Here is an 11,077-nt window from a genome sequence, read left to right on the forward strand (position 1 = left end):
AAGTCGTACGCAAATTCACGTTTATACACACAAACAAACACACATCAACGGGGACGAATCTCTCGGTCCCCCCCCCCCCCCCCCGGGTTGTAATGTTTGTCCGTTCGCCATAGGGCAGACATTATTTATGAGCTACAAGCGCGCTGTGTCGTGGCTTTAGCTTATCGACTCTTTTTTCCATGGCCTGATTCGAACGGACAATAAAAAAAAAGCCAAGTGCAAGTTTATGGCGAACCTCGGACCTCCTTTTCGCGCGCGCCGGATCGTATAAATTGCGAGTATTTTATTTAATCCTCGTAAAGTACCTCAAATTGACGTTCTATTAGCGGCCGGGTGATAACCACTCCAGATGCTGCGGCAATGTTAGCACGCAACCATAGAAGGAAGAGCCCGTTTGTTAACAGGCTCTTTGGTATTGGAAATGTTCGCGTCTCGAAGGGTAGCCCTAGCCTGACCCTATTCCCGCCAGCCAACGCAGCTGCCAATCGGTCAGCAATGATGGTTGCTCCATCACTCGAACGATCATCGATCGTTCGGGGCCCATCTCGTTGGGTGGTTTTTTGCATCCCGAAAATAAAAATCCCACTCGGCCGGCCGGTTCGGTGCGATCGATCGGTGTCGGTTGCTTTCCCGCTTTCTGGCTTTCTGCTGCGGGCGGGAAAAATTGAACCATTCTCCCGTTCCATCGAACGAATCAATCCAAACTTCGACGGCCGGCTTAAGTTTAAGCCGCCAAAAGTCTGGAAGCGGCTTTTGGGTCAACGGTACCGGCTGGCAGGCGGCCTGCGTGGTCGTAATTACAAGCTAAATGCGTGTGCGGCTATGTGTGTGTGTGTGTGCATGCACACGCACGCTTGTGGGAAATTGAGCACAGTACGATTTGGCAGCCAGCCGCGCCCGAACACGAAGCATTCTCGTTGAGCGTTGAGATTTTTTGGCCCACCATTTTCCCGGAAAACTATTGGACCGCAAACGCTCGTTTCGCCTATTGGCGCTGGTCGATCGGTGCTGCGGGTGATCGAATTGGAACGCGCGAGTCCGGTGGAAAATTGGGCCATTTTTCCAATCTCCATTTCTCTCCTGCTGTTGGCCTACAAACACGTGAACGTGAACGAGGACCACGCGTAAGGAAACCGCTCTGCCCAGTGATGGATGCCCAAAAACTTCTACGAACTGTCGAATCGAAAGTGGTTGGTTTGGGCCGGAAAACCCGGAAGTAGGGCTCCCAGCTTTCCCGGTGCCGTCATGGTGGAATTGTTTTCGGTTTTTCGTTTAGTCTCGGGTAGTGGGCGAACGCAAACACAAACACATTTAGCACGGCATCCGTGTCGGTGTCCCGTGTCAAATTTCAATCTTTTGGCGTGTTTCGGAAATGCGGTTCGAGAAAATTTAAGAAACCCGCTTGTTCCGTGAAATGCTGTGCTGTGCCTGGTGTATTTTATTGGCGTTTACAATTCGCCAACGTGCACCAAACATCACACAGACGACACGGCGGCACCGTGTACGGTGGACATGTTTATTTTATCGCACCGAACTGCCAACCCGGTACAGTTTATGGTTGGCCAAATCCAAACGGCGGTCTTTTTTGCGATGTTTTTCGCACAAGGCTGTTCCTCCTTTGAACTGGAAGGCCCGGGCGAGAATTTAACGCATCAAAGACAAACGTCAACCGCTTTCCATCGCGCTCCTTGCTCCGATGGAGCATCGGTGCGAAGTGAAGGAAAATCGCTCCACATCGTGCTCCTGCTGGCGTATATGCAGCGGGATTTTTCGAGATGTTATTTTGGGAAAGCTGATGGAAAACCCGCGAAAACAACCCGGCACACATGGAGGTGACATCAGCTCGACCGCGAATGGGTGCGCATGGAAAGGAAAAATAGCACGCGCGTTCTCGGTAACGGTTTTTGCCCGATTTTCCGCCCGGCTCGGTTTGTCGTTGCAACTGGAATGGCAGATTATTGTTCCGTGAGTGATCACATTTAAGTTGCTCGTACAAGGTGGGGAAAAATTTTCTAAACTACCGTTCCCAAAAAGCACTCCTATTGAATTGATAATAATTTCAATTCATTCGGTTGGGAAAACGGATGGTGAAAATTCATACTTCGCTCATTATGCACATTCCACGAAATGCCGGAACCGTAGCGCGATCGTTTTGATAAAGCAATTTGCAAGCATTCCTAAACACATCTCATTCACACACAATGCCTGGCCAGGCAGCTCGGCAATAAAAAAACCCCCACGGGTAGCCTTAAATCGGTTGTGCAATTTTTATCGTCTTCTCTAAACCACGGCTGCCAGCGTGCGTTTCCGACCGCGATTTCCGGTGCGCTTCTGTTGTGAATTTTCCACCAAACATTAGCATCCCCATGCTGTTGCTTCTTGGAGCTTCTTTCCTTTTTTATCAGACCAAACTAGCATACAAAACTAAACCCGCCCCAGCCAATTTGGGGTTAGAAGAAAATTGGCAAAACATTCGCACACGCGAGCACGATCAGCGCGAAAGACCGATCGGTCGGCGCTGCGGTCAGAGTGTTGTGTGTGGGGATGGATTCCGGCATGGAAAAACGCAACAAAATCTTCTTTATTAACAACAAATAATATAATTCAGTGCTTTGTTTACGCGATCCTCAATCACCACGACGCGACCCACGCTCAAAAGGGATCGAGCGAGCTTAGAAGATGAAAATATATCGACGAACATCTGGCGACATTCCGTTCGCGCGCGCGCTTCGCATCGCGTGCATTGGAATGCGTTGCTTTAGTGTAAACTCGCTCACCACAAAGTAACTTTTACCAGCAACAAACACACACACACACACACGTCATTTGGAATTCATTGTTCGCATAATAAGGAACGGGCCAGAGGTTGGATAGGCTAAGCTCCCTTGGCGTATCGTATTTCAAATCTAATTCCTTCTTAATTAATTTGCTTCCCCAAGCGGAAACGCGACAATTGCGGGTTAGTTTGAATTAAAATTAATTAGTTTTGTGGAGCAAAACATCCTCCACCACCTGGAGGTGCAATAGTACGATAGGGAACCGTTTCTTTTCATTTTAATTTGCCGAAGATAGGTGAAATAGCGTTTAAAATTAACTCAGAGCTCCTTGCGTTTTGCATACATTTCCATTGTAAGGGTTCGTGTAATTGGATTTACTTGAAAATGCAATGAAATTCAACAGCACATTGAAGTATATGTGAGCTCTTTTGTGGTGTGTGATTTTCTATTCACATTTTTCGTTGCAATATTTTGCCATTAAATGAAAATTACACACCAAAGCTTGATCTACAGCGCTCCTAGCGCAAATAATAATCATTACCGTGTGCTTAGAAAGTCGAAAGTTCGCAAGACTGTCAAAATAATTGCCCCGTACTACGTTTCCCCGATCGCGAGTTTCTATTTGCATCACAGCGGTGATGATTTAAACCACCCCGACCTTATCTACCCCGACGTACCGGAAACCGCCTATGACCTGATTTCGCATCCCGAAATCTCCAAACCAACCCAACACCACACATAATCTCCGTGCGCTGCAGTTGATCGGTGTTCTTTTTGCTATCTGTCCCTCTCCCATCGCAAGAGCACGTTCGGTGTTCGAACTCGCTCCGAAAAACCGCATCAGAAACCCCGCAGTTACAGCGCTTTTACAATTTTTCGCCTGTGCTCGTACAGCAAATCCCGCCCCAAAGCCTGCGGCCCGCGTTGTTCGGCAACATTGTTTATGTTCTCTTGCGTGCCGCATTCGCCTCTTTGCCGTGCTTGAGTCCGAAAGCCACTCCACATCCGATCGTTCGGACGCGTTGCGCTCTGCTCCAGACAGACAACATGACCATAAATTATGGCCCCCGGAGACTGGGCCGGTGTTCACCGGTTCGGGGGAGGATGCACGGCCATTTTTGCCTGCGGGCCCTTTTTGCCGGGTTTCACTGTGAAGAAATGCTCGCTTGGATCCTCTCGATTCGTTCGTGTTGGTGGCCGAGTGGCGTCGTGTAAATTGTGTGGCTTTAAACCGCGCTAAAACCATTCTTACGGAAACTAATTCGACTGGTGCGCGGGGCATGGTTTTGATTTATATTTCGTGAAGCAAATGCTTTCGCGAACCCTTCTAGTCGGGAGGTTCGTTACCTCAAATGCACCCGGTTTCTGTGCCGTTGGTTTTTGTGGTTTTCCGTCGAAACGTGATTCGCACGGGTCGATGGTGGCCCTTTACGATGGAGAGGGGGAGGTTTTTTATTTATCCTTGGGGTCACATGTGCTCTCTGTTACACATTCTTTGCCTTCACGCGAAGAACGCATCTTCCTCCTCGTCTTATGGTTGGGAGTTTTTCTTTTTCTGTGACGCTCCCAAGATATCTTCTCTCAGCTTTGGTTTTCGGCGAAGGATCGAACATAAAAAAATAATAACACCACACGAAAAACCGGATTTAAGCACGGGTGAAAAATAAAAGCAAAAAAAAAACAGACGCACACGTGAAACCCTTTCCCAATCGGATCTGATACGGATTGAGGCGAGGCGACGCTTCGAAAGGCATCGGGCGGTTCGGTATGTAGTTTCGCGTTCGCGATTAAGAAAGCAAAAGAAACGGGTTCTGTTTTAGTGCCGCCGGGCTTTTAGCACCGGCGCAAATGGATGAGGATGCTTTGGGGACTGCCGCACCCGCGCTGGGAACAAGGAAAACGGGCCGACCACCAATAGCCGGGATCGGTTTTGGTTGATCTATGATTTTAGAAAAAAAAATGATGCACATGGTTCGAACCATCGCAATAAATGAGCAGGGTTCTATGGATGTCGAAATGGATAGCTAAAGAAGAATTTAACTCCTCTTGCGAAGACGTTTTTGTTTGTGTTGTACAAATTAAAATTTTTTGAGAATGATTGCTATGATCCAATGAAAAAAATGCATTTTGCTCCTTGAAAAAATGTGCAAGAAATAAACCACATTATCTTAATAATTCCAAACATCACTTCTAAATGTATAGCTGTTGAAAATAAAAACATTTCTACTTCCTTTCGTATACCTTTGGCTTGCCATTGTAAAAAATATTATTAATTGAGTTATGCTTGAATGGCGTAAGTGTTCGTTGTTAATTGAAGAAATGTTCCAGAAATTAACCACACGACTTAAATCATTATCGCAACAAAAGGCAATATTCTATGGAATTATTAATGGAAAACTCGGAGAAATTATCTCTCTTGCTTACACAGCCTTTCGGGTCGCCATTATAAAAATTTTATTTTATGAAGCCATGCTTCAACGATGGAAGTGCATCGACGGTTGTCTTACTGCACTCGTTGCTGGGTTAAAGCATGATTTCATCATCATCACTCGTCGAAAAGTGCACCATCCGGGGCACCGTTAGAATGCAGCATGCTCACAACCACGGCTAATGACGCCGTTCATGTGCCCATGGCGGGCTGGACCAGGCTTATCATAAAACATGGCTTATGGTTTGGTGCAATCCGTCGAGCAAGGGAAACCCATAAAAGCTCGCTTATTTAGCCCCGTCGGAAGAGGTCTCAATTTTAAACCTTTTTTTAATGAACATATTCGAGGTGATTGGTAACCATTATCCCTTTCGGTAATGGGAAGAGCGCATGATTTGCGCCAGCGTAGAGAAATGCAATAAAACAGCACTGGTATGGGCTCGAACGAACAGGAACGGGTGCAATGGGTGGGAAATAGAGGTTCCACACAACTGCTAACTCTTTGGAATAATCAAAAAATCACCTAGAACATCTTAAAAATCTTCAAGTAGGCAAGAGAATTTCGAATATTTTTTTCGGTTACGAATTAAACGCAAACATTGCAGTGAATAAACGAATACCTAACGCTGTAAACGCTCAATCATTGCCAATACACTACGTGCGTTTAAAAGTACACACGTTTTCTCATCTATTCTCGTTAAACCGTGATGGACGTACGGCTCCTTATCGTTTTATCAAATAAGCAATTCGCACGCTTGCTCTTCTGCTTTTGTCACCGCTCATTGAATCGCAATAAGTCCTAAGATAGATCCTAATCCTCTTGATGGAGTTCGTACGTTTACGCGTACGTTTTATTTGAAATAGACAAATACAAATACTGTCACCGTTTGTGACCGGAAGCGAAGCGAAAAAAGCTAGATTTCATACGAAATGACTTTTTTTCAATAAGTGGAAATGAATTAATCAGTTTGTTTTGCGGATTCATATGATACACGAATTGACAAAATCAAAATTAGTCCAACACTGAAGATAAAAAATTATCAAATGTGTCCGTTTTATCTCGTTGTGTGATTGAACATTCTATTAGAAATAAAAGGGGTCGCTCTTTTTCCGCTCGTCGCAATGAACTGACCGAGATCAACAGCTCCAGTTTGAATAGTACAGCTCAACTCCCGTACGCAGGGATTACCCGGTGAGCCATCGCGGAAAGGCTAATAAAGTTATAAAATTCTCGCTCTAATTTCAATTATGCTATATAGTTCGGTTTTACGATCCCAAAGTTTCGCTTAAACGCGCGCTTTCACAGAAAAAAGGGTGCCTCTCCACGAAACAGCGTGATCAATTGAGCGACCGACTTCACGCGTGAGCGAAGCGGTCAGTTAATTAATATTTCTTGTTCTACTGCTGCTCCTAGGGCGCCTCCCAACGTAATGATGTCAACGTTCGCAATCGGTTCCACTGCCATCTAATCCCGTTTATCGGTGGACCTGAGAAATCAGTCGTCTGATATTGAGTTCAAGGCAGTAATTAAAACATCCGATTTACGTTACTGAGCCGGCCATCAGGGCGGCCGGACGCGGTTCAAGAAGACGCTCATTTGTATGCGACACAGTTCGAGCAGTGCGCGGGCAGTTTAATTGCGAGTGGCAACATCTTCTGCGCACGTGTCATCCGCAGAGTGACACACTCGATTTAATATCCAACGTTCGAACGGGTCGCGTCATCGCGCTTCCAAGAAGTGGGACACGGAACGGCGATTAATCGGTGTGAAAATACGTTTCGGGGGCTCATTGAGTACAGTCATACCAAACAAAGATACATACATCATGCGGTATGCTATAAAGGTCTTAAGCATGACGATCCGGTAAAGGCCATGGCCGATTCTACCTATGGCGAATGTTGGTGGTGTTTCCGCAAATAATTCGTAAAAGCCCGTACATGTTAGGCTGGTTTAAAGGAATAAAATATGTTCAATGTCCTCTTGGAAATTCCGCAAGGCCATTATTAATTCAACCATTCTGGATGCCTTCAAATATGACAAATCGCAAACAATTGCACCCCAACAACTTGCGTATGCAAAACGAATTTAAACCGATCGTTTGTCCCATCCCATCAGAACGCCTACCTAAGCGTCCACCCAGCGAAAAGTGCACTTTCTTGTGTTTTAAAATTCCAACCACTCTCCCTCCATGTGGGGGAAAAAATCCAATTCAACCATCAAACGAGCCGGAAGAAATCGCCATTTCAAACGATGCGCGTCCCACGGCACCGTGTGTACGTGGCCAGAATCGAAATCCATCACAATCACGAACCCAGCCAGGCGACCTTGGCACGACACTCAATTAGCATACCGGCTGACCAAACGCCCTTTCTGGACCTTTTTGAAAATGGGCGAACCAGCCCTCGATGTTGCCCATTTCACGCCGTTTTTGAGCGATGGTACCTCAGCAAGAAAGCCACCACTGGATGGATACTCCCGTTGCATGACGAGAGTGCATTACAATTTTCCAACATCAAACGCGCCACTGCACACGTGCATCGGTGCGCAACCGTTTAGCCAAAGAACAAGACCCTTGCTTCCGGGCGCAAGCACGCAACTAATTACCACCGATCGGGGCAATACGCGCGCAAGCTGCATCTCCATTCTCCGCATAGATCACTAATTGATTGTAGCTTCGAATCGCGTCCGAAACTGAACCCTCGATCCGACATTCCCGGCTCGGGGAAGGATTACAAAACCAGGCCTCCTGCAAAAAGCTGACTGAACCGCGCGCTCATCCATGCTGGCAGGTGAAAATCGCACTCTCCTGGCACGCATACCGGTGGATGGATGGGAGAGAAAAATAAAAACTCGAAACATTCGCCCCGTACATCATCGTGGCCCCAAGCAACGGCCAGTGGAATGATTGATGATGTTACTCTGGCCACCCGACCAACGTGATCTTCGATCTTGCGCTTTCGCGTTGCGCGTGTTTGCGTGCCCTGAATGTGTGCCTCGTGGTCCCGGTTTTGAACCTGACCTGGAGAGGCGGGAAAAAAGCCTACCGAAGGGAAAATAACCTACCTTGAGGATGGCGACGACTAGCTGCAATGGGCCACCCTGCAGCACTACGGTGCTGATGGTGGTTGCGACCATTGCACTCGCCGTTGATGCAGATGCTGCTGGTGAGGCGCCAACCGGATGCGGCAGTGAAGCCATCGGGCCCAGTGTTTGGGCGAAATCTTCGTTCAACTTCCGCTGCAGCTCGTCGAGTGAGGAAAGCTTCCCGTCCGGTGTCGGTTCCATGTTGGTGTCACGGAAGCTGTCGGCTTCGAGTTGCGGAGATGACCGCGTGCACGCGTGGCGTTGCTCAAAGTTTTCCGACCAAAAACCCGCGAAAAATAAACTATCGTTGACCTGTTTTGCGCTGGAGAATCTCGTGGAGCAGCGGCAATTCGCACTCACATTGCACTCATGCAGCGAAGGGAGATAAATATTTGTACAGAAAAAAAAACGAAACGCAACACGAACGCGAAAACCTGCCTGCAACCAAAAACACACACGAACAAAAAAAAAACGTGTCCCCTCTTAAACGCTAAACGGGTCGTGTACAGTCGTGGTGAATGAATTCAAATGCAACTCTGCGGTCGAGTGGGAAACGAAAAACGAATTAGCTTGGGCGGAAAAAAAATTAAGAAAGAATATTCTCCAACATCCACATCGGGCACGGTGACGGCGTGCACACCGAAAAAAAAAACTGGTTTTTTCGGTCTGCTTTGTTTCTTTTTTCACTCGCACACTAAATACACGCACGCACGGCCTTGGTCGTGACACGGTGCGCAAGCGCGATCGTGCCCTATGCTAGCACTCGAATTTTTGGTCCCGGGCGTTGTCTTGTGTTACATCGCTTTTTTTTTCTTCTTCTCATGCTTCTCCTTTTTAACCAGCTCTCTGGGCAGCAGCCACTGTGTTGAGCTGGGAATCGAGAAAACTAATCCCGCGCATCGGGATAAACGTTCTCAAACAAGCCACTGTCATATCTGAGCCCTCGATCCGTTGTCCTGCCATTCGACACCAGCGATTGATCACCCAAAAAGTTTCCTACCTACACCGACGACAACCAGCGTGATCGAGGGCACGGACGATCGAATCGGGAACCAGATTCCGGTGTCTTCAAAGCCTCCACTCGGCGGTGCAACAAAATGCATCAACTGCACAAACAACGCGTGACGTCCCAAAGCCGGCTCGATTAATCATCAATTCTTTTTCGGCAGTGGCACGCGGTTTAAGAACCTCTTCGGGCACATTCTCTTGCCCGGTCACTTTCACTCGTTTGCTTTGGCTTTTCCCGGTTCCCTACACACACACGCACGCACACGCACACCCGCACACGACGCTCTACCGTTGGCTGTCGATTATGCCGTCTTGCGTTGATCCTTTCCGTTGGCGCTTTTGGGGGACGATCCGCGCTGGTCGATCGCATCCGAGAGACTGTCTCGCTTTTCCGTCGACTCGGAGAGTTGCGCCGCTCCCGGTGGTGAAGTTGTTTATGTCCGCGCGCACGATCGCGTGAATGTGTATTTTTTTTTTTGTATCTCTGCGGGCTCTCTCGCGTCTCGTGGCTTTTCACTTCCACACAGGCCTTTTTTTGAGTCGAGGTTTATTTACTCTTTCCTCCACGATCGCTTAGCTCTCCCGGTAGCTGGATGATGCCTTTTTTTGTCTTCTTTTATTTGCTTGACCGTTGGGCACAAGAGCTGGAGAAAAGCATCCGCCGGTTGGCGGTTTGGGGTGGCTTATATGTTTTAAATACCCCCGTCTCAATTGCTTCATGTTGTTGAGGCAAAACAACAACAAAAAAAGGGTTGAACTGTTTTGCTACCGACGTCTGGGCTGGCTTGCGGTTATCTTTTTAACGCTGAATACCATCAGTCGGATGGTGCGGATATCTGGCGCAAAGCGAAACAATGCGTGATCTTTTACGATTTTGTGATTTATGATTGCGCGAGCTGAGGCTTGGTGGTAAATCTACGAATTAAATGATAGCTGGCGTCGTTATCATTTTGAAGTAAATTAATGTGCATATTAGGGGTTGTTTCTCATGATTTCGCAGCAGCTTGAACGGGATGAATGGAGCTACAGCGCTTAGTAGCAGGGAGAATGTTTTTCCAACCGCATTTTCCGTCGAACCTAATATTCATTTGCTTTTAGAATGGTTAGTGTCCTTAGGATGATCATCCTGTAATATCTCATGTATGTTGCCTTCTGTTTATTATGGAGTGGTTGAACTAAGATGAGGTTGACAAATGAATTAGATGATTTAAAAAGTATCTGGAATCTAGATGATTAGTTCTGTTATGTTCAGTTAAAATCTAACCAGTCAATAATCAGCTATTTGGAAAAAATACTAAGTATCCTTTTTTGAGAAGTATCCTGAAATATAAAAAAATAGAAAATTTAAGCACCGTGTGAAATGAAATCGGGTACACCAACTCATTCTGGAAAGAAGAGGTCCACATAACTTGCAACCGTATTTCGAAACAACTTCGAAATGTAAGCGTTATACAAATTGCATACGCACAGGCGTACAAACTTTCGTGAACACGTTTTTCCCACGCATAAAAAGGAAAACATGCAAACAACTGTTAATTCAACGAACATGAACACCACGCAAACAGAATAAGACAAAACCAGAAGTTAAAAGCAATATTATCGTACGCGACCCTTTTTATTTCACGGCCAAAACAACAACAAAGCAACACACATAAGATAACCTGCCTGAACTGCGCTCGTTACGAAAGCGCGTCTTCTAGAATCGTTTATAAAACTACTACTCTAATGCTATTCAAACTCAAGCAAACACTCAAACATCATGCGCCTCGCCCGCTAGAT

At 46.7% G+C, this 11,077-nt stretch overlaps 1 protein-coding gene across 1 annotated transcript in view; it reads right to left on the bottom strand.

Annotated features, from left to right (window-relative positions):
• The window catches only part of LOC128724535 (titin-like), a 140,577-nt gene extending 132,086 nt beyond the window's left edge, over positions 1-8,491 (bottom strand). The window contains exon 1 of the mRNA XM_053818260.1: positions 8,270-8,491. Within this exon, the coding sequence (XP_053674235.1) occupies positions 8,270-8,491 (222 nt within the window). The remainder of the gene's footprint in view (positions 1-8,269) is intronic.
• Between the last annotated feature and the right edge of the window lie 2,586 nt (positions 8,492-11,077).

The sequence above is a fragment of the Anopheles nili genome, chromosome 3 (genome assembly GCF_943737925.1).
Source record: "Anopheles nili chromosome 3, idAnoNiliSN_F5_01, whole genome shotgun sequence".
Lineage (NCBI taxonomy): Eukaryota > Metazoa > Arthropoda > Insecta > Diptera > Culicidae > Anopheles > Anopheles nili.